General features: G+C 37.4%; 1 protein-coding gene across 2 annotated transcripts in view; it reads right to left on the reverse strand.

The window, feature by feature from the left end:
- LOC108677581 overlaps window positions 1-22,974 on the reverse strand; it is a 28,649-nt gene that overhangs the window by 2,882 nt on the left and 2,793 nt on the right. The window contains exons 2-7 of one of the 2 annotated variants that reach the window (XM_018165823.2): window positions 9,546-9,662; window positions 5,150-5,253; window positions 4,029-4,110; window positions 2,205-2,288; window positions 958-1,068; window positions 105-219 (exon numbers count right to left, since the gene is read on the reverse strand). In XM_018165823.2, the coding sequence (XP_018021312.1) occupies window positions 105-219; window positions 958-1,068; window positions 2,205-2,288; window positions 4,029-4,110; window positions 5,150-5,253; window positions 9,546-9,662 (613 nt within the window). The remainder of the gene's footprint in view (window positions 1-104; window positions 220-957; window positions 1,069-2,204; window positions 2,289-4,028; window positions 4,111-5,149; window positions 5,254-9,545; window positions 9,663-22,974) is intronic. The other variant, XM_018165824.2, reaches the window with a different exon arrangement.

Below are 22,974 nucleotides of genomic sequence, written 5' to 3' on the forward strand. Positions count from 1 at the left end.
TTGAAACATCGCAAAAAATCTTCGTTTGTCAACGAAATTGGAGTTTTCATCTTCTATTTTAACCATATGTCATACTTTTAAAATACCAAATACAAGGATCTTACCAGCAGCATCAGGTCGTCCGTTGAAGTGTGCAGCGGTGGAGCGCGAAGCGTGGCGACGGCGCTGGGAGTTCTTCTTGCGAGGCCGCTTGTGCGGTCCAACGAGACGGCGTTGGGGCTGTGGGGGTCACGAGTATTACATGATGGCTTTGGGGGAGTGTAAGTAGAGGGTGAGTGACATGATTGACACTGCGACAGAAGGAGACAACGAACTATATGGGATGCGTGAAACATGAGTAAGATGATGACACTTGGGCAAGCAAAGTAGTGGATTAATGATACGATTGAGACTGCGAGACAAGGAGACAACGGTTAATAAGATGCATGAAACATAAGTGAAATTATGAGACTTGGGGCAGCATAAGTAGTGGATTAATGGCGCGATTGCGAGTGCGAGGAAATGAGACAACGATTATGGGATACTTGAGACACGAGTGAGACGTAAAACATTCAAGTTAGTAAAGTAGAGGATTGTTTTGACATTATCAAGGATATTTGACTAGAAGACAACAATTATGGGATGAGACCCGAGTATAGGATGGCATGGATCTGCGTCCCAGATGCGACATGGGTCCGAAGTCAGCATGAAGAAGTATTCAAGTGACATATATGTTGAAGATGTGTTTGGATTCGTGCTTAAATTACAGTGAATGTCAGTGAATCTAAGTTCATACAAGGCAAGTTAAAGAAAAATGCAAAATAAGTCGGGGACTCCAATTACGAATCCAAATTCCACTGAAATAAGTCATCAAGCATTATCTCGAAAAATCTTTGAACAATTTGAATGACTTAATATGTATAAACGTACGCTTAAACGTCAATGATTTAAGAGAATCACGAATTTATTTGTACTGACCTGAGAGACAAAGACGGGCTTCGAGGCAGCCTGCGTCAGGTAGGCAGGGCTCGCGGTGCTCTGCTTTACTTTAGCTACTGCTGCATCCCAGACGTCGTCCCCGGGAGTGTTCTGATCAAACATTTATTCACTTTATTCACTTTTTCATGCATGCAGTTAGTTTGGGAGCATAAACTATTTAAACTATAATAATATATTTTTTAATTTGTCAGAGAATTCACTCCCCGGTATTTTGTGAATGATGGCAACATTAAAAAAATCATCACTTTATTAACCATCTGGCATGCGCAGCAGTCCAACGAAAACAAATAGTTGTTCTTCCTTAGGCGTATTTCTTTATTGCTTTGTATTGTTTTGCTGATTTTAAATGATCTCTTAGAAAATAAGTCTAAGATGGTAATAAATTGCTTCTAGCTCATCCATGTGGACATCAAATCATATCAGCCGTGCAAGTGAGAACGTGTGAAGCACGCGATCAACGAGTGTCATTCGGCCAGCAAATAAGGAGTAGGGACGGGACGATGTTTGGCTAACGCGCCTTTGTGAGGGCAACCCAAAAACCAGTTGATTAATTAAAAGTTGTTTCTCAGCACGCGAGAACAGTGCGAGAAATTTGGACGCGAAAATGTACGTGTACTCTTTTCCTTATTCAGCGACTCTACTACAGCACAGTCACCTGTAGATCTTGAAGAACAAAGACAGCCAGAAAAAAATTTCTTTATACGAGAAAGAATGAGGAAGTCTTGAAGATATTGCATGTCAGATTAACATGGTCCCTCCGCAAGAATGACTTGCAAAATCGTGGAGCATTTCAAACTTTTTCTCTTACAAAAAAAATGTGATTTTCTTCGCTTCTGAGCTCTTGATCGTGAACAATGTATAAGGCGGTACACATGACTGCTTTCGTATGTATACCTAAGATAAATTGACTGCTGCAACGAATCGCAATAATCTTTGGAAAATATGTCATGAAATACATATGTAAAATCTTGGTGACCGTTTTTTTATCCCTTACCTTGAGCGTATTAGACATCATGCACCATGATGCAGATTGATAAAATTTCTTGGAAGTTTGTCCTCATATAACCTTGGTTACATTTGCACCTTGTGAAGACAAAATATTACCCGGCCTCCACCAGCAATAGCGGAGGTAGGTTTCGCTATTAGACCGTATATGATGTTTATCCAATGGTTATATATATACCGCCTTGTTAAGGTTAGTCTTCTTTTGAGGAGGCCGAGCTCACCTTGTAAAGGGACTCTCTGTACAGGACGTCATCATTTTTCACAAGCCCACCGATGGGAGTGGGATTTTCATGTCGAATGAGGCTCTGATGGCGCGAGTTGGAGGCAGAAGTTAGTTAGAAGTAAAGACAGTTCAATGGTAGCAGATTCTACAAAATAATTATGAAGCCATACATACAGCTTCTCAAGGAAACTGACACCTTTTAAGCTAAAATTTGAAATAAAATAAAAAGCTGACATGAATTATTTTTGAGAATCTAGCTGCCATATACCAGACCGGCAAATATCAGTCAAATACACAACAAAGTAAAGTGAATTTAGAGCTCATTCTCGGCAGAGCCGATGCGCTTACGGTAAAACTTGACCTTTATCTGCTAATACTGCCTGTGAAGTTAACTTTCTTTCATAAAATTTTTCGTTTCATTGATGCTCTATCACATGTATGAGTGAATGAAATTGATAACTTTTTAGTGACAGATAATCGGCGTATACGTTGCGTGGATGAGTAACGAGGTTAAGTTACTTTTCAAAGTTTAGGGAGATATAATCAGTGCAACAAAGTTTCAAATGTTAAATTTGCGAAAAAATAAAAAAAAATTCAAATTGATTGAACGCTGAAATAATTTATGCACGATTAACGTTGGGCTGACTGTAAAGACTGCATTTATTAGCAAATGAACTAAATTTATAAAGCTTTTTATAACGAATTCGAAATTTTGATGATCATATATAAAGTTCATTCCCTGCATTGAATTCCAAGTAACTTTAAATATAGGATAAAAATGCTGAATCTGGATGTGTTAAGCAACCATTATAAGTATTTTTTCTAATCGACTAAGATCCCAAGTTTAAAAATAGACGAATTACTTTCGTCGAATAAATTTTTACAGCCAGATATTGAATCAACCAGAGAAAAGGGAAGTTCATGGCTGGGATCAATTAAAACATACAGTACAAACAGGCCCAGAGATAATTAATTATTTAATTTTTAATAATTTTGCTATGTAAGCCACAGACGATGAGAACAACCTGACGGTAAGCTATTTCAGAGGGCAAGTGGCAATTTGGAAGTTGAGAGATTTCTTGGGAGATAATGATAAGATAATGGCTGGAAAAATTGTTCTTCGATCCTGACATAATAAAGTTCAGTCGCTCGAACCAAGAACTCAAAAAACAGATGCCAAGCATTAGTGGTTTTCCAGTCGAATAGAAGAACCAGTTGGAGATAAGGATGAACAATGCTATAAGGGAGATCATGTTCAGACGATTTCACTGGATAATCCAATATTGTCCTATGAATAATCTGGACTGATAAATCTTAAACAAATACCAAGAAACTTATTGCACCATTTTCTACAAAGCAGCACACGAGTGATATGCGTAAAAAATAAATTAAAATAAGAAATTAAATATAGACAGCTACACAAAGAACCTGGTGTAGTTATAAAAGTATTTACAGCATGAATAAGTAAAAGCAAGAACGTTGATTAGGTATATACACACGAGTAGTTCGATGTTAATTGACAATGTAATAAATATCAACGTCAAACAGTACCTGGTCGAGTCTTTGGCGTTCAGTGGCTTCCTTATAAACTTGATCCTCAGGCTAAAAACAGTTAAATCGGTCCCTGAAAAAGCTGTATACCTATAGGCTTGAATTTAATTGTGTTCAGTGACATCGCTTTCTCTCGATGCATGAAACAAAGTGGCCAATGCTCTTCATCAAACTAATTGTAACATAAGGATGAAATATTGAAATTTGCTGATGCAAATATCGCGAAGTGGAAAATAAGCTACCAATAAGATTTTGCAGGTCGAAATCAAACCTTGACTTGAGGACGCTGACCACGTCGGCGCCTGATACCGTCTCCGCTCTTGAGGAAGGACGCAGGAGGCGGCCGCAGGACTCTGAGGTACAGAGTGGTGAAAGATAAGAATAGCAGGTAAAAAGCTTTTATTATGAAAAATATAACTCAGTACTCACTGCAGTGAGTGATAGAGCGCGCATTTTCTCGTCGACGAAAACTTGAGGTCACGGACGGACGGACAGACAGACGAACATGGCGAGCACAATAGTGCATTTTTTACATAAATGAGAAAATGCGCTAAAAACACACGAAAAAAACTGCTAAACCTCACATAAACCTACTAGGCAGGTTGCATATTGAGTCGGTAAGCCCTGTTACAGGAAAAGTTTCATGATTATATATACTTGCTGACAACACGAGAATAGGCAAGCGATATGAATGCACGGATATTCGGAGAAAGTGCGTATCTAGCGCACAAGAACAAAAATTTGTGGAAATGAAAAGTTCGATAAATTGTGAACTGCATAAACAAAATTTATGGGGTCGTACTTTAGTCAATGTTTTTGAGTATATAACTCCGTCAGCCAATTACTGACTGCTTTTAAAGCCAAACCCACCAATCACAGACGAGAAATCGGCCTCTACGTATACTCAGACCGAAATCATGTCCTTAAGTGAGTTTTAGCCCCAGAACATTGAATATGAGAACTTAAGCTACGCGCTTGATGGGTCAAAGTTTGTTAAAAAGAGCTGGAAATGATTAAGTAGAGAGTTGATTAAATAATTGCATTTAGCTAATAATGAATAAATATGTTAGCAGTGCCAGTACTTAAAATGGAATTTAAACCTCAACCAATAAAATTAACATTGAAACGGGTTCACAACTTACGCTATTCACCACAAATACTGGGCTCAATTGAAGATCTCGGTGCTACAAATCTAAACCTGAACTAAACTTACGTTATTCCCCACAACCACTGAGCTCCAACAAATATTTTGAAGCTTGAAATGTAAACCTGGATCAAACTTACGATATTCATCACAAATAGTAAGCTAGAAAAAATATATTGGTGCTTTAAATCTAACCCTGGGCGCAAGCTACGTTATTCACCACAATTCCTGAGTCATCGCTGCCTTACCTAACTTCATCAGAGTCTGGCTTTTCTAGAGGCGCGTCGATCGAGTTAGCGTCATCGGGGATGGACTGCAGGGTGCTGTACAGCTTTAGTCCGTCGCCGTTCTTCTGCACACACAAGGCACAAACATTACTTTAACTTTCATAACCATGCTTAAAATTATAGCGTAGGCAAGAACTTATTCAGAATCAAAAGCCGAGATATGGACATTGAAACATGAGTGCGGCAGCGAAATCATACTAACCTATAAATTGGCTTTCAAAGTGAGCGTGAACAAATCCGCTCTTGAATTATTAAAAATTCTGAAACTTTAATTAACTATATCCGCAGCATATATAACTTACTTTGGTAGTTCAGAGTAAAGATTGAGGCATGAGTCGTATTCAATCTACACGCATTACCCGCACTTGTAAGAGTAACCGAACCTGCATATTGCTCAGGTCGCCTTATGCTAGGCAGGTTCACAAGATACTACTCGTCATTCCAAGCTCCTTGTTTGTGTAAATAAATTAAAGAATTTCAAACTGAATGCACTTAACTGAGACAGATGCTACATATTGTTTTCAATTACTAATTAGTTCAAATTTACGATATAATCGGTTCCGCAAGTAGCTCGTTATTTTCCTCACACGTGGCAGTTCTCGCTTCTTTTGTAGCGATTAACCTTGGGTTGAGGGAAGAAGAACCGCCAATATCAACAGTACGTTTTTTCATATCAATGTAACATGACTTCAGTTCTCTATTCGTGTTATTAATTGATGCCGAAACACGAGAGAATTGTATTCACGTTCCGGGCGTTCGTTTGAGGCGAGCGTGAACGCGCAGTGCATCTCCTCTCAAGGTCAAGGTCACAGGCACCTACTGGAAGTCTACGAGGATCGTCCGTAGATTAAAGCCAAGTTGACGCTACCCTTTAAAGGGCATTCAATACAATTCAAACGAGGATCTTGACTGGTACGCAGGTCTAATTATATATTTTCATCAGCTTGCAACATGACTACGTTTGCCTGAGGGTTACATCTTATAATTTTGAGTATCTTACCCTATGAAAAAGCTGATCATTTTTCTAATAATTAAAAGATGGAAAAAACATGAAACTTTGTTCCTCGGAACTTCATTTACAATTCATGAATACAGACAATAACAAGAAATGAAAGTTTGCTCGCTCATGCAGTTAGCAGTCCAACTGAAGCCTGAGTGCCCATTCATCATTTTTGATTCCCCTCTACATGAATAGTTTTAACTTAAAATTTAAAAAATTACATCAATTCAAAACCCAGTATAGTGCAAAGCAAATGTCTTGAGAGCACATAAAAATATGAGAGCCATGTTTCGCATTTGCCTGTTACTTTTGGCTACACTAAGTTTCTCAAAGTCAGATATTTGTTTCAGCCTGAGCCATACATTTTGCCAGGTATAGTTTTATATAAACTTTGAGCGTACATTGTTTTCAGAAGGCCGTTATGAAAATTCACAGAAATTTCATTATTACAGCGAACAATAAAATGAATTCAGTCAAACATAAAACGCAATACTGAAAGCGCTGCAGTTAGAAACTTCTAGGCATTACCTATGCATTTCATTTATTACCAATCGTAAACGTACAACCGACATGTTAGTCTTAAAAAGACACAAGTAAATATTGGATTCATTAAACTACTTAACGCACTCGTGCAGAGTGTAGCTGCCCCTAAATTATTTTTAAAACCATATTTATAGAGTAAATTTAGATAATAAATTCGGTAAGATAACAGGGTTATTTATTTCTTGTCGGGTTATTTGTCGTATTTATTTAAGTATAAATTCAGAATGAATAATTTATACACGAATGGAAAGAATAGATTTTTTCCATATTTATAAATGTTGAATATGTCCCCCTTGTGCTGCACGGCAAACATATAAACGGTAGCCAAACTCGTCCCACACACGAGAAAGCAGATCTTCTGTTACTGAGTGCACCGTAGCAGTGATACGGTTCTTCAGATCAACCAGAGTTGCTGGTACAGGCGGGACTTAAACAGAGTTGCTGGTAGAGGCGGGACGTAAACAGAGTTGCTGGTAGAGGCGGGACGTAAACAGAGTTGCTGGTAGAGGCGGCACGTAAACAGAGTTGCTGGTAGAGGCGGGACGTAAACAGAGTTGCTGGTAGAGGCGGGACGTAAACAGAGTTGCTGGTAGAGGCGGGACGTGAACAGCTTCCTTAACGTAACCATATAAGAAATAGTCACATGGGGGTGAGATCAGGACATCTCGGTGGCCAGATTAGGTCCATCATTTAGATTTTAGAATAACCCGGTATATGAACTTACTCTGACTGGGTCTTCTCATTCGGCTGTGTGCTTGCTTATCACGAGTTTGACAAAAATAAATGAATATGAGCGCAAAATAGTGTCAAAATTCATTAATTTCCATTAAATTCATCTCTACGTGCCTGTTCATTTGATGAATAAATCGACTTCAAATTACACGTATAACGGAGCGATTGTGTGTAAAATAATATGTTACGAGAGCAGAATCGAAAGTTTATTAGTGTCAGAATATTGCATGTCCATTGCCCATTTAAGAGAAGAGCTACAAACGACAGCATTCACGTAGGAATAGCACTATAGAAGCGAGCACCAATTCATCCAAACAGGCTCGGGAATTACAGAGCAGAGAAATGCTAAGGCACGGACACCACGGTAGGTTAGGCGCGCACGTCAGGCTGCTATTACACTGAACTTATCACGTCTATAATAAGACGCGCGACTGCGCCCTAGCAACTCCACTCTCAACCGGGACTTATTCAGGATTAAAAATACTGAACTTTAGTGGGAAAAATTACAACTTTTTTGTGGATAAATTAAATTTTCAGATATCTTATAAAGTTTGGAAATGTTCGAAAGATTCATCGGAACCAATTATAAGGGGAGAAACTTGGTACTTATAATTAGAAACACCACTTTACTGATAACTGTAGATTTATAGAAAATTTCAGCTCCTATAATTAAACACAAAATAATTTATCAAAGTTTTCTTGAATTCACACCTATTTCTTCCCTCACAATGTGCACTCCCATATGAACAAAACTAAAGCAACTCGGTATGATCCGTTAGCCGTTGCAATAGACTTGCCATGCAGCAGCAAGAGATCGAAATTGACAACTCCTGTAAGCTAATGTAAAAACAGCGAAAATCTCGCTTCACAAAACATGTTCCTGTTAATTTGTTTCAAGTGCGAGAGCAAGTAGCGTTCATTTCGACGAGCGAAAACCATCAGGCACATTTATCACAGTTAGCAGCTAATAAGGTACATAAGAAGGGGCCGATAACGATAAGGAGGATAAATTAGCTTAACATTAAGTAAATGCTAGAACCGAACCGTATGTATAACTACAGAACTACTTCCACAAGTTCTACGAGTTGCTATATCGAAGCAATGAAGTTACTTTCCGGATTCATTGAGCCACGGTAATAAATCATGTTTTCTTATTCAGGTTGCAACAACTAAACACTGTCTAATGGCATAAAGAAACATATTTTAATTAGTAATGTTATTCCTACATAGATTGTATAATTATAAATGAAGTCCAGATTCGGGTAGGAATAACATTGTCAACGCCGAACCATCTGTCAAAAAACCAAACCGTGAAGTCACGCAGCAATGACGAGTCACTCAGCGACTTTTAGTTCACTCACGACGCAATGACTCGTTTTAAATTGCCGAGACGGAGTCGTGCAATCTCCCCCTTCTTTCAATGATTTCACGATTCAAAAAAAAATTATTTGAAAACTGAATTTCAGTAGAGTCGAGGGCATGTTCCCCTAAGAAAATAATGGAATAATATAACAGGTGCACGGGCGAGGTGCTGCGCAATGCAGTCACGAGTACATCTAAACTAGGGCACTTGTCGAGAATAGAGCTAACGAGAAACATCATCACTTTAAAAGTTAGCATTGATAAAAGCGGTAAAGAATCGCGGACGTTAATATGTAATCTGTACACAGTAAAAAAGTGACATTTTGAAATTATTTTGTGAATAATTATTCATTGAAAAAATTTGACAGGTAAATATTATTTGATGCGTCGAGTATTGCGAGACGTTAGAAGTCATCAATAAATTGTTGCGGTATGATATGGAGATGAAATTCTAATCAACAAAAATAAGATGTACAAACCTATTTGTTGAACAGAGCTCTCAATTATTCATCGTATTCACAATTGATGAACTTGACCCCACCTCAATATCGAGGTCGTAAGTAGCGTTTGCTGATTGCGAACTTAGTTCTTCGATGATTCCAACTGACAAATGATGAAAAACTTGACGCTGTTGTAGATGCACACAGATCTGGCTTTGCCTAAAAAGTCGACGCTGTATGCCCTGTTGTAGATGGGCACAGGTCTGGCCGTGCAGCTTACCTTAAAGTCGACGCCGTACGCCCTGTTGTAGATGGGCACAGGTCTGGTCATGTAGCGAGACGGACGGCGGAGCGTCTCCGGAGACCGTTTTCGTCGCGTCAACACTGGATCCTCGTCCTGAAAAATTTTGTTTTCGATGACGTAAATAAAAAGTAAATACAAAAACGCACTTGTCAGCTACTTTAAATATTCAGATAACACAATATTAACTCTACTATTTGCCATTTGACTGTCTACAAAACAAAAACAATATACCAAATTATAATTTTCGAACAATTTTTGCGGTTTAACTCTAGACAAATAGTCATTAATATTTTAGTCCTACACCATTGATTTAGATTAAGTCTTTATTTATTCAATATTTCATTTTATTCACAGCTCAGACTGGTGATATGAATTTAGATAGGGAAGTTAAGATAATAAGAAAAATAATGCTGATTCAGAGGTGCATCACCAAGTAAAAATTTAGAACTGTTGCACAAAACAATTTAGGCAATAAAATATTCTACGGAGAAATATTATATATTAATAAATATTCTAAATATTCAGGCAATACGGAGAAGGACAGCGACATAAAAAATGCACATTAAGAATTTCGTACTAGTTTATAAATCTGAAATGTTATGAGTTAATTAAAAAAGTAGTACACCCGAGTTAATTAAACATTGTTTAATTAACTCGGGTGTAAAACGTATAATATCATTATATTCGCGAGTGTTGGAAATGTTAAAGTATGATAGCTCACAACCTACATAGCTGAGGTTTTCTAAATCGACTATTTATTCAATCTTATATATATTGTGACATAAAGAAATTTTTTATTGCAAGACATTTCCCTCTGATATTAATAAATGATATACACTAATTTAAATTGCTGATTCAGACGAACAGGACAATGTAACTAAATTCGTTCAGAAACGCAGGAAACTGTGACCCTAAATTTGATATATGGGGCCATTTGATGCATACCGTGGCTGCATATATACGTCTGGACCCATCTAAAGTCATTAATTAATTCGCACAGATTGACTATGAAACAGATTAACAAAATGAATAGCCAATTATCAGAAGGTCAAAGTCATATTGGAGGTCAGAATCTGCAGCATGGACCTCATAGTGTGAAGAGCAATAACAATCTATTTTAAATTCGATGCGCTCGGTATCAAAGCACCCATACAGAAAGTAATAAAAGTGCTATAGTTCTGATCGTTACTCGAGTAAAATCTACAAGACATGCTCACAAATTATTGACCAGAGAGTTATGCTTCCGACTCGCATCCAAATGAGTTAAAATTATATATCTATGCATTCAAATTCAGAATATAAATTAATTAAGAGAATATGGCTATGAGTTCAAGTTTTTCTGCACGTCCGACATATGAACAACATACACGTTGCCACGCTTTGCATGGCGTGGCCCTGCGTTTGCCAGTTTTCCTTGCATTTTCAATTATATTTTCACTGTGTAAACAACTGTTTCAGTTCGCGTTTGTCTACTGTGTAAAAATGAGATAAATACAGGAACAATTTGTGTGTTATAAACCTAATATTTGTATGAGGGTTGAGAAAATCAGTACCTATCTCAAAACTCTGAACATGCCGAAAGTAACACTCCTTAATTAGGTTAAAATGAGAAAATAATATGTATAATTTTTAAAGTTGTATGAAAGTTCGCAGTAAGCCAGACATAGGAAATTACGAAATTCTGAAGATGATGCCCTGCAAAGACCACGGACACAATAAGTGTCCATGGGTTACACTTGGCTTACATCGAACACATATTTCAATATTTAGTAATAAATAATTTAATTAATGTTCAATAAAGCTGGAAATAAGTCCAACATAAAACGCTCAAATAACTTTAAAAAAATTAGTGAATCTTAACTTTCTCCAAGGCTGGATAAGAAGAAGTCAGTGCAATGATAAAGACAGCAGTAGCAGGTGTCTGCGTTCGACCCACGGTGTCGAGTTACGAACTTCCTGACTCGTAGCAATGATCATGCAGCACTGACACTGTCAGGCACCGCGGCAACAACACATGTCAGCCCGTGTGTGAGTGTGTCAGTAGAGTTGACATGACACGGCAACGAAAAGGAATGCTCATGCAGCAAGAAAAACAATAAATGTTAGATGAGTAAACAGAAAATAAAATTAAATTAAATTATCGGTAAGGCTCCAAAAATATGTAGACATGAGTTAAAGCTCTATTTATTGTGAAATTTATTTATCTTGGAATGTAATAAACACTGTAATTATATAAATAATTAACAGCGCTTTGAGGTGAACAATGTCAGTAAACGTTCATCCGCTTACGATTCTCTCGTAGTTAAATATACGTCCAGTAATTTGTACGATATTTTAATAATTTATTAATTCATACAACTTAAATTATGAAATTTTCAGATTTTTCATATACGAACACTGTCTTTCGATGTAAGTTTGAATCAACGCCGAAGAAAATGTATTCTTTATCTCCTTTTAACAAAAACATCTGAGTAAATCTAATATCATGCGTCTTCGATGCATCCTAAACAACACGTGCGCTCTGGAGGTGACCGAAAAAGACACCAGGGCAGATCAAAGAGCAGCTCGATCCTGTCGTGGACGGATGGACTGCTGTGAAGCTGGAGTGACGTCAGGTGGCCATCGTTGTTACACTCCTTACAAGGAATGACGCTCTAGATAACGTCACGTGGCCATCGTTGTTACACTCCTTACAAGGAATGACGCTCTAGATGACGTCACGTGGCCATCGTTGTTACACTCCTTACAAGGAATGAAGATAACGTCACGTGGCCATCGTTGTTACACTCCTTACAAGGAATGACGCTCTAGATGACGTCACGTGGCCATCGTTGTTACACTCCTTACAAGGAATGATGCTCTAGATGACGTCACGAGGCCATCGTTGTTACACTCCTTACAAGGAATGATGCTCTAGATGACGTCACGAGGCCATCGTTGTTACACTCCTTACAAGGAATGATGCTCTAGATGACGTCACGTGGCCATCGTTGTTACAGTCCTTACTAGGAATGACGCTCTAGATGACGTCACGTGGCCATCGTTGTTACACTCCTTTCAAGGAATGACGCTCTAGATGACGTCACCTGGCCATCGTTTGTATACTTATCCCCAGAAGTAACGATCTATTTGATGTAACGTAGACATCGTCGCAACGTTTCGTAATTGGAGTGACGGTCTAGATGACGTCACGTGGCCATCGCTCCTATATACGTTCCATATAAGGAATGACGATCTATAGACTCACATACTGAGTGTTAATTCTTTAAGGTCACAATTAAGTTTCATAATACACGATATGTATATTCTTATATTCTGTTGCGATAAGTACGTATAGTTTATTAAACCATTTTATGCATCGGTCATCTCAAGCATTATAGAGGAATGAGTTCATAGAAATGCAAGTCATCGATTTTTAAGTATCTCCTATGTTATTAAATTAAACTTGAGTTTCATGCTTTTTTAAAATAACATTTACCTGCGTCAGAGATAATTAAATCTTAGTTGAAATTCATTTCGAATTTCTTCAAGCTCCAATGTATTCAAGACACAAATGGTTAATTCGTAAAAATTCAATTGTTGAAAAATTGAAATTCCTATCAATTAATAACGCAATTTGAATTTGTAAATAATATTTAAAGTATTAGCTGTTGATTTCATGGGATTCTAAACTCACTACGTTCAGATAGCTAGACAAGATTCTGCAAAAGAGTCTCAGCGATGCACATATATTGGCCTATATGAGCTGTCAGTTCTGCACGATGTGGAAGTTCAAGAGTATAAAATTGGATATAACATCTTATACATTGCACGCCCCTGTGCATAATGATCTTCTCTCAATTGGTTGAAGATAAGTCAAGTTTCAGCGTCATTGACATCCAGTTCTCTTTTGTGGCGAGCAGATGAAAAAATATAATTCAGTACTCACTGCTGTGAGCGACAAAGAGCGCATTTTCTCGTCGACGAAAACGTGAAGTCACGGACGGACAGACAGACAGACAGATGGACAGACAGACGGACGGACATGACGAGCATAATAGCGCCTATTTTCCATAAACGAGAAAATGCGCTAAAACACGCAGTGTCACATCAGCAGCACAATTAATTTTAATCATCAGAATCTATTTATTGCTGTCATTTCAATATTCAAGATTAAACGCGAACTATAATCATGAATACCTACTATATGGATGGGGATGATTACAATTGTATATATTTTTTATTAGGTTTAAATTATTATGTTATGAAATAAATAAGTTGTGCATCGCAGCCCATACCACATTCTAGGATGCTATTTATAGATGAATCATACGGAAACCTTTTTGAAGCAATTCAATCAATTAAAAAGTTTTAAGCATCGAAATATCCAGCATATTATTGCATTTAAACATGCCATTTTTAATAAAAGTCAAAGAATTAGTTATCTTTCTTGTGATACCTCGTCTATTCAAATGAAAAATAAGAAAAATCGCATTCTCCGGCAGTGAAACTCAACAGCATCCACGAAGGTCTTGCGTGCTGGATAAATGCACTCCGGGAACAACCATATTGCACGCACGCAACACGGGCGATAAATCAGGAGCGGGGCATATGGCTCATGTAGGAGGAAGTGACCCGTACACGCAGTGTCCTATCGCAGCTGCCAGCCGAGCGAGCTGTGGGCCGACCCTTACAGCCTTGTAAGTTGTGGACCGACCCTACAGCCTCACAAGCTTTGGGCAAACCCTACAGCTCATACAGCCTCACAAGCTGTAGGCCGACCCTGCAGCCTCGTAAGCGGTAGGCCGATCCTGCAGCCTCACAAGCAGTGGGCCAACCCAACAGCCTCCTGAGCTGTAGGCCGACCCTGCAGCTCCATAAGGTGTAGGCCGACCCTATAGAGCCTCACAAGCAGTGGGCCGACCCTATAGCCTCGTAATCTGTAGGCCGACCCTGCAGCTCCATAAGGTGTAGGCCGACCCTATAGAGCCTCACAAGTAGTGGGCCGACCCTACAGCCTCGTAAGCTGTAGGCCGACCCTGCAGCTCCATAAGGTGTAGGCCGACCCTATAGAGCCTCACAAGTAGTGGGCCGACCCTACAGCCTCGTAAGGTGTAGGGTCAGACTGGCAACGAGCCTAAGACGCTACGTCACTACAGGCACGCCTAGCCAAGATGCTGGAACTATACTGCGTTCGATTACTAGTATTCATACGAATGATTCGTTTATATATGAAAGAAGGCTCATATTATTGACACTTACATCCACCTCCTTCCCACATAACGGACGACACTGCGAGGAATAAAAAACTGGCAAATCGTGCCTCGAACATTGAATAAATTGGAAGATTTTCGTACCGTAGGACAATCGAATAATCCAATATTTAGGAATGATTATAAAACCATTTGCATGTCAGATACCTGCATTTGTGGAACAAGAAACCGGTTATTTCCAGCCTGGGGGTGTACAGCCTGCAATGAAAACCCCTACATAAGAATTATTAGCTTGTGAATTTCCAACGAAGACAATGATCAATGTTGACCATCAAACATTATTAGACAAATTTTAAATATATTTGTTTGCATTCTGCGTTTCAGACGGACTGTTCTAAAATCATAAAAAAATCAAGAAAATGAGCTGATGTATTTTACAACGTTTGATTATCGGCTCTCATATCTGAGACACATCACCAGTTCACGAGCCAAGTTCATAAGCTAAATTTAATTATCTTATCATGCAGATAATCTTATGCAAGATCAGCAGCCGTATATAGCAACAACACTGGCATTAAATATGAGGCAGCAAAAAAAAAATAATAATAACCAAGACTAATACGCCCTTATAGTTTGTTTTCTGGCAGGGAGCAATGGCAGAACAAATAAAAAATTCGGAACCAAGAGACACACAAGCGCAAAATTAAAATAATGAGAAGACTATTTACACAAGCAATTTTTATTTAAAAGTCTAATGGCCCCTAAAAATTGCATTTAAATCTTATGTCTCATTTGTTTCGGACGTACTAAAATTTCTCGGTTATGCACGCATAGTGAAAATTGGTTTACATACGAGCATATTAGCTCGTATGATTATTAGTATATATACTCGTATATATATGTGTATTTTAGCTACAGAGATTGCTAACCCGGCGACTCGCACAGCAAACCGAACAAAAATACGATGTGGAATTGACCCATGCAGCTACTTTTGCTTTTGTGTAGAAACAGAATAATTTCCAGGAATTTTTTATGAATGGTCAACAAAACGAGAACACTTCCACACAATATTATTTTCGAAGCCTCCTTGCCATATAATTTAGAAGTTAACAAAATCTCGCTTGTTCGATGAACAGCTTTCTTGACATCAGTAATGGGTAGAAAAAATCAAGTCTAGATAACAAGGCAGTCGAGGCGTCTAATAAAAGCGATATCAAACATCAACTAGAGACTTGGGGTGAAAAATTTCCTATACAAGCCAGCGGAGGATTTAAACGCAGCGCAGATAATTATCAAATTTGAGATATGTCCATAATGCGAAAATACGAATGTAGCGGAATGTTGCAGATATAACCAAAATAATGTTAATAGTAATATTCTTGATAAAACAGAATTTCCGATGGGAGAAGATCGAAGCAGCATTTTTTGTAAACAATGTATAATTTTAAGAATTCCTGCTAGCAAAAATTTCTAACAGTAAACCCCGTAAGAATATTGCTACAAGTTTTAATTTCCAACCTAATTACCATAAGACTTTTGGAATTTAATTTTCGAGTCGATTAATTAAAACCAAGTACAAGAGTTAACGATTTTATTTTCTTTCTATATGGTGCTAAAGTCATGGCTTCATTTTTTAATACGATCGAGAGAAAGACTAAGAAAAAAAAAACAGAAAATAAAAATTAAATGCTGTGCATGTACATTGTACAGGTACCAAAGCTTTTCAAACGAAAAACTATTATTTCTTGAAAAATAGCATTTGTGGTACAAATATACGAAAATTTTAAGACAAAACTCAATTGTTTGTTTGATCATAAAAAATATTCACATTTGCAACTTCTTTGATCTCACGTGCTTCTTTTATTTAAAATTTAAAAATCTCACCTGAAGAAGTAACAAACACAGAAGATGTTTAAACTTCACATTTCATTGATCCTCTCTTGCCTCCCAAACATCTAAAAAAATATGACTCAGTACTCACGGCAGCGAGTGACAGAGAGCGCATTTTCTCTTCGACGAAAACGTGAAGTCACGGACGGACAGACAGACGGACGGACAGACGGACATGGCGAGCACAATAGCGCATTTTTTCCATAAATGAGAAAATGCGATAAAAAGCACGAATTGCGTGTGTTAAACTAAACAAAACTGACTGCCATGTAGAGCGCTGCTCGTATCTGGGGCGCGTCGCTGGAGTGAACACTCATGACCTTACGTAAGCCACAGGCGACCTCCAGAGCGAGTTAGGAACTTGGCGTCGGAAAAACTTGACATCTTTAAAAAAAAACATGATCGATCTGTAAGTGAGTGAATATTTGGAGCGATCGCAAGCAAGTTTAAGCGAGATAGAATGAAATTTGCATTAAATCGATTTAAAGAACGCGTTCGCCTCAACGTTTTACAGAAAAATATACAGGAGTGAATAAACTACACTGAACAGAGATTTCCGTTTTATGATCAAGATCTCACAGAGTAAACATGGAATTTTAAATAAGTGAGACCCGATGTGTTATCGGTGACAATCAAATGCGGAAGATGCACGGTGGAGCTTGTCGCTATAAATTATATTCAGAGAACTGAACATTTGCATGCATGTTTATACGAATAAAAAGGATCATGATTTCATAAAATATAAGTAAAAACAATGTATGAACTGGATGAATGCATGAATAATTTAAAAGTGATGCAGTATTTTCAATTTTGGCTTCAACAAAAGCTGACATCGAGATGGAGTACGCCGATTAAAACCATAAATAATAGTGAGATGATTCCCTTCAACTAGCGATGCGGCACAGGTAGGTCACTTAATGCAAGTACTTCATATCTGTAAATAGTCTGACCTATTCAGTGGACAAGGGCATCGCTTACCGTACAGTCTGCTTGAGCACGACGCTAAAACTATTCAATTAGCTATTCATCTTCGCCCACCCCACCGCCCGTAGGAAACATTACTATACATGAACTGAAGCTGAATGTGGATAATCAAGCGTCATCCGGATGGTGTGACACACTTAGAAAAATAAGTGGGTCATGTTGTCAAAATTTTGATACACTTCTTACCAACTGCACGAGCAGACAGCGGCCATAACACATATACGTTTTTTTTGCCACGCCAAATTGGGTCAGAATTACCCACATAAGTGCAAGAAATGCATCGCTATTTGGACAACAACTCACTCATTTTTCTGAGTGCATTACAATGAGTGGACATAAGCTCCTCCATATCACCACGACTTTAGTTTAGCCTTAAACCATGGACACTTTTATTCACCAGATGAAAATGTCACTGATAACTCCAATGAAATAGAGCCTCGATACATGGAAAATGAGAACCATTGCACGGCGGCATATGTGATCATTTTTGTGATCTTATTTCACAACCAATACGTATAATTTTAAAAATATACAATTATCTTTACACATAAAGTTTTTTATTATTCGATAAATCATTTTTTTTGTTGCAAGTGTATGCATGAAAGAGAGTTGAGGTTAAAAACATATCGGTTGTATACGAACTAAAAATATTGAAAAAAAAATTCATGTCAAGAAAAAACCTAGGATGGTGTATTTGAGTGCGGTGAGAATATTGTGTTTGACAAGATATAATGGTAAAATTTTACCATGAGAGAACTCAGACAAAATATTTCAATTAATTTCCCATTCAAATAAATTTGTTATTCTGTTCTAAATTAACAAGGTTTGAACGAGAATTAAACTACATTTAAGAACATTCAAGCCAAAGAAGCATGTGAGTGATTACCCTGAACATACATAAAAACTCTTGATACAAACATATTTTATTCATAGTATCAATAAATGAATATCAACGAATATGCAGTAGGAATTCACGGTTTTCACTTGCCCTTGGAGCGCTATCACCAGAGCCTGTAGTACAAGACGACAATATCGCGGACACGTGCACTGTGCAGTGCAACACTCTGGAGGTGATGGGTTATAATGTGCAAAACATGAAACACTTTCTATGCGTAGCACTGATACGTCGTTTTGCCGGGTCAAAATGGGTCAGGATAACATAAACAAGGTAATAATATGCGTTTAAGAATTAATTTTTAAAGACAACACTTCTAAAGAATCCAGTGTCTCGGGTGTTACACATGTACAATGAATTTCTAATTTTATTATCAAATATTAAAATAATTAATTTTTTAATTTTATTTTTAAATAAAAAAATGTGAATTTTTTCAAAATTATTTATTCTGTCAATTGAGACATACATTGTCTCCGACTTTACGCAAGTGTGCAAAATTTCAGATCAATTGGAGAGGTAGAAGTGTGTTAAATATCAATTATAAGATTTGTAGCAGACAGACAAACAAACAAACAAACAAACAAGAAGTAAAGTAAAAGAGAAGTGTAGTAAAAAGTGCATCACTTTTTGGACAGACCATAATTAAATATTGTGAGTGCGCGTCAGACATTCAGGCCGACGCTGTGTGTGTAGAGGTGGGCTCCGAATGTCATCTGTCATCACGATCCATTGCAACAAGGTCACCTGAATATAAAACTTTGTTGCCTCTGCGTTACCTCTTTGTTACCTCTACTTTGTTGCCTCTACGTTACCTCTTTGTTACCTCTACTTTGTTACCTCTACGCCGCTCTATATAAACGACAAAATAAAGGATGTCATTGGTTCACCTATACTTCATCTACGTCTGAAAACACCGTTATATTGTATTGTTCGTTGGCTGTTTTTACATCAACAGCAACAAATTCTGGCTTATTGTTACCATTGCAGTATATGATTATATCTACAGCTACAAAACCATGCTTATCGTTACCGGCAATGTTTTTTTATCTACAACTACCAAGCACAACATATTTTAAAAGCATTTGATAGTTTTGGCAAAAAAAGAGCTGCATCGCAAACGCACACAATAATAAACTACGGGACTAATGAAATTTGTGATTATATAACATCCTTCTAAATGACAAATTCATCATTTATATTAAATAATTTAAAACTACATCATGAAATATAAGTAAAACCTCTTTTAATGTTAGCTACAAATAGCAATGAGTTGAATTTAATCGAAAAAAACTAATTTTTACTTTATGATTAAAACAGAGAAAAAAATGGGGTTTTAAGAGCGAATTTCTAAAAAGAACTCACTTTGTGGGAAAATATCAAACATGTAAAGCAGCGGATTGTGATTCGTCATTATCAGTCCTATTTACTCTATAAAAAACGTTCTGAAGAAACTTTATTTGCAAATTAAAAAAATATAGGTGAAGATAACTGATCCCGAACGGTCTAACTGCCCCGTGAATGTGCATGGTTGTCTAGCGTACAGTTAACAATTTTGATGTATCGCATTACAAATAACAAACAAAAAGTTAGTTTCAGCTATAGACAATTAAAAGCAATTCATTCATTGGTGACAAACATGGCATGCCCTACACATTTAAGAATTTGAACGTGCCTCATGAAAAGCCGAAGAAGCCACCGTATTCAGCTCCCTGAATACGCTGTTAAAGAAAGACTATTCGACCATAGGAAAATGTTAAATAAATTTAGTCTTAAGAAGACACTGAGGTCAGAGTGCACGTGGTTCATTGTTTAGAATAACGTAACCTTGAGTAGAGATGAATCTATTCAGATGGGTAAGCTCACTTTAAACTACAAGTCATGGAATCACTCGACAGGGGAAGGGCTTTCATGATCACACATTCTCCATTCTTTCGTGATCCACAGTCTCTTTTTTCACATTCTCCATGGGAGCATGAGCACCTATAGGCATCTGACGTTGAATTATCGATTCTTGAACGTTGTTTCCACGAAATCAACACTTAATTAACGCTGATTGAACAAAATCAGCTCGTAATCAACGTTGGTTTAAAATAAATCAACGATACTTCAACGTCATTAGCCGCATGGGGAGCATCCTCCAGCTGCCTCGCGGCACACAGTAAGTAGGCCAAGGAGTCCCACAAGGTGCGTACGAATAGCGGTGCCCCGGCGGGTGATGCTTGATATACCTCAATCATATGGAGCTCCTTAGCTCAGTGAAGTTTGCCGGGCTTTATATTCAGCCATCTGCTTATACCGGAGACCTTGAGGCAAGCATTATAGAGTAGGTGACTTGTAACATAAATAAAAATAAATCACGATCGAATAAATCCTGTACGATGAACGGTTTATGTAAAGAAAGACGGATACGTTCAAGTGGAAATTTATAGCAACATAATTCCTCCAATCGAAAGCGCAGCTGGTCTCAAAATTATAAATGTGCACTGGAATCGACTTGCTCATTAAATCATGCCGTGTCATCTGAAGAAAGTTCAGGTGGCACTTGAGGAGTTGTGTGGGAGTACGCTGTTCGCATTTGAATTTAGGCGAGGATTTTTTTAAAACATTTTTTTCTATTAATAATCATTTCCACACCCTGTAACATTTCAGGCGTAATATATCTATAAGATCTATGTAATATATCTAGTCATCTAATGAACGAAATCCAATTAATTTGAGTGTTCAGAGAAGTACTGTGCAATGGGACGGATTGAAGCAAATAAATACATCATATTGAGGCATTCGTCCTCCTGTTTACTCTGAATTACTGAATTATAAAAGATAGTGATAAAAATGCATCACAATGATTGATTATTTCATATGTTTAAATCATTTTAGGTTCCCCAATAATAATTCATAATTATTGCAAAGTTGATTCAAGTTAGCTATTATATCTAACGTATGCGCTGTTATCACGTAATTCGATTCATAATTTTATTAAGAAATACAATTTAGCCAAGCTAAAATCATTAATCAGAGCTCTGATTAAAATGCATGGTAAATATAATACGAACATATTTCCGAAGCGTGGACTGAGAAGCGCAAGCGTATCTACCGACCTTGGGGTCACGGTATCATAATAGCAGGTCAACCTTGTACTTCTCAACGTCAGTTTAGCAGCGCTAGCGACATCTCTCCATCAGATAGCTTTGTTCTCCTAACCAAGCACTGAATTTAAGTTCGAACAACGTCACGAGAGGACAAAAACGCACGCCACTTTCACTGCCTGGTGTCTAGGACTTCCTTATACTCGCGTTCCTGAGAGCAAGGGTGAGCAATGATGACTTTGTGAAGAGCATCCGCTTGAAAATAAAGTTTAAGGAATTTTTCTTGTTTCCAATTTCGTTGAAAATCTACTCAAATTTTACTCAATTACGAACGAAAATAATTCGCGGCTTTAGTTTAACTAAAAGGACGACTTTATTCGAAAAAATGTTATATATTAAATGTAACGAAAAATACAGGTTAAGTATTTCAAGACGATTCATGTTCCCAACACATGGAAAGGGTGTGATAATTCATATGTAAATCCCTTGAAACTTATTTTGAATCGAATTCTGAAAGTCTTCCATCTTTAATTTTTAAGAATAATAATCAAAAATAATATTGTATTATATCATCATTGAATTATAAGATTAGCTAAATTAGATAAAAGTAAAAGTTGTCGGGATTCCAAAGCATCCTTAAAAGTACAATGCAAGAGTTGGTGGCTGACGCACTGTAGCTCCTGATGAAGCCCGTTTGACCGCTTGTAAAACAAGTCACGAAATTCAAACAAAACTTTCCCGTTCGTGCACCTAAACTCAAGCCTCCATACGGCCATCTGAAGCAAGTGAAGCTAAAATGTGAAGCAAGTGAAGCTAAAATGTGAAGCAAGTGAAGCTAAAATGGATCATCCGTAAAAATTTCAAAGTTATTCTTGTACAGAAATGCGAGTTTATTTATCAATGATAGACGATCGGTAACACTTAGCGAGCCAAACACACGATTTTCATGGTCACAAAGACAGCTGTCATTTTTATGATAAAACATGATAAGCAATCCCTAAACACTGAAATGTTCAATGAAAATCAGAATATTTACGAGCTAAATGAATTTTCTCTAAATTAATTTTCCGTTAAAATATTGGTATTCTATGTTGTGAAACAGGGTTGTCCGATGGCCTAAAAACGGCCAGGTCCGCAGACAAAGAAGGCCAAAAAACGCATGTGACTCAATATATACTGTATATATGTAGGATCTAGTTAAAAAATTCCATTTTACTTTTTTCACCCTTTTCAAAATTTCAAAAGGAAGTACCGCCGTCATAAATTTTAGCCGGCCGATGAAATTGAAAAAAACTAAATCGTGAAATTTGCCCAAAAAAGCTCTGCTTTTCAATAGGAGCGAAATTGACATTCAACTC

The sequence above is a fragment of the Hyalella azteca genome, unplaced genomic scaffold (genome assembly GCF_000764305.2).
Source record: "Hyalella azteca isolate HAZT.00-mixed unplaced genomic scaffold, Hazt_2.0.2 contig5529, whole genome shotgun sequence".
In the NCBI taxonomy this organism is placed as follows: Eukaryota; Metazoa; Arthropoda; class Malacostraca; order Amphipoda; family Hyalellidae; genus Hyalella; species Hyalella azteca.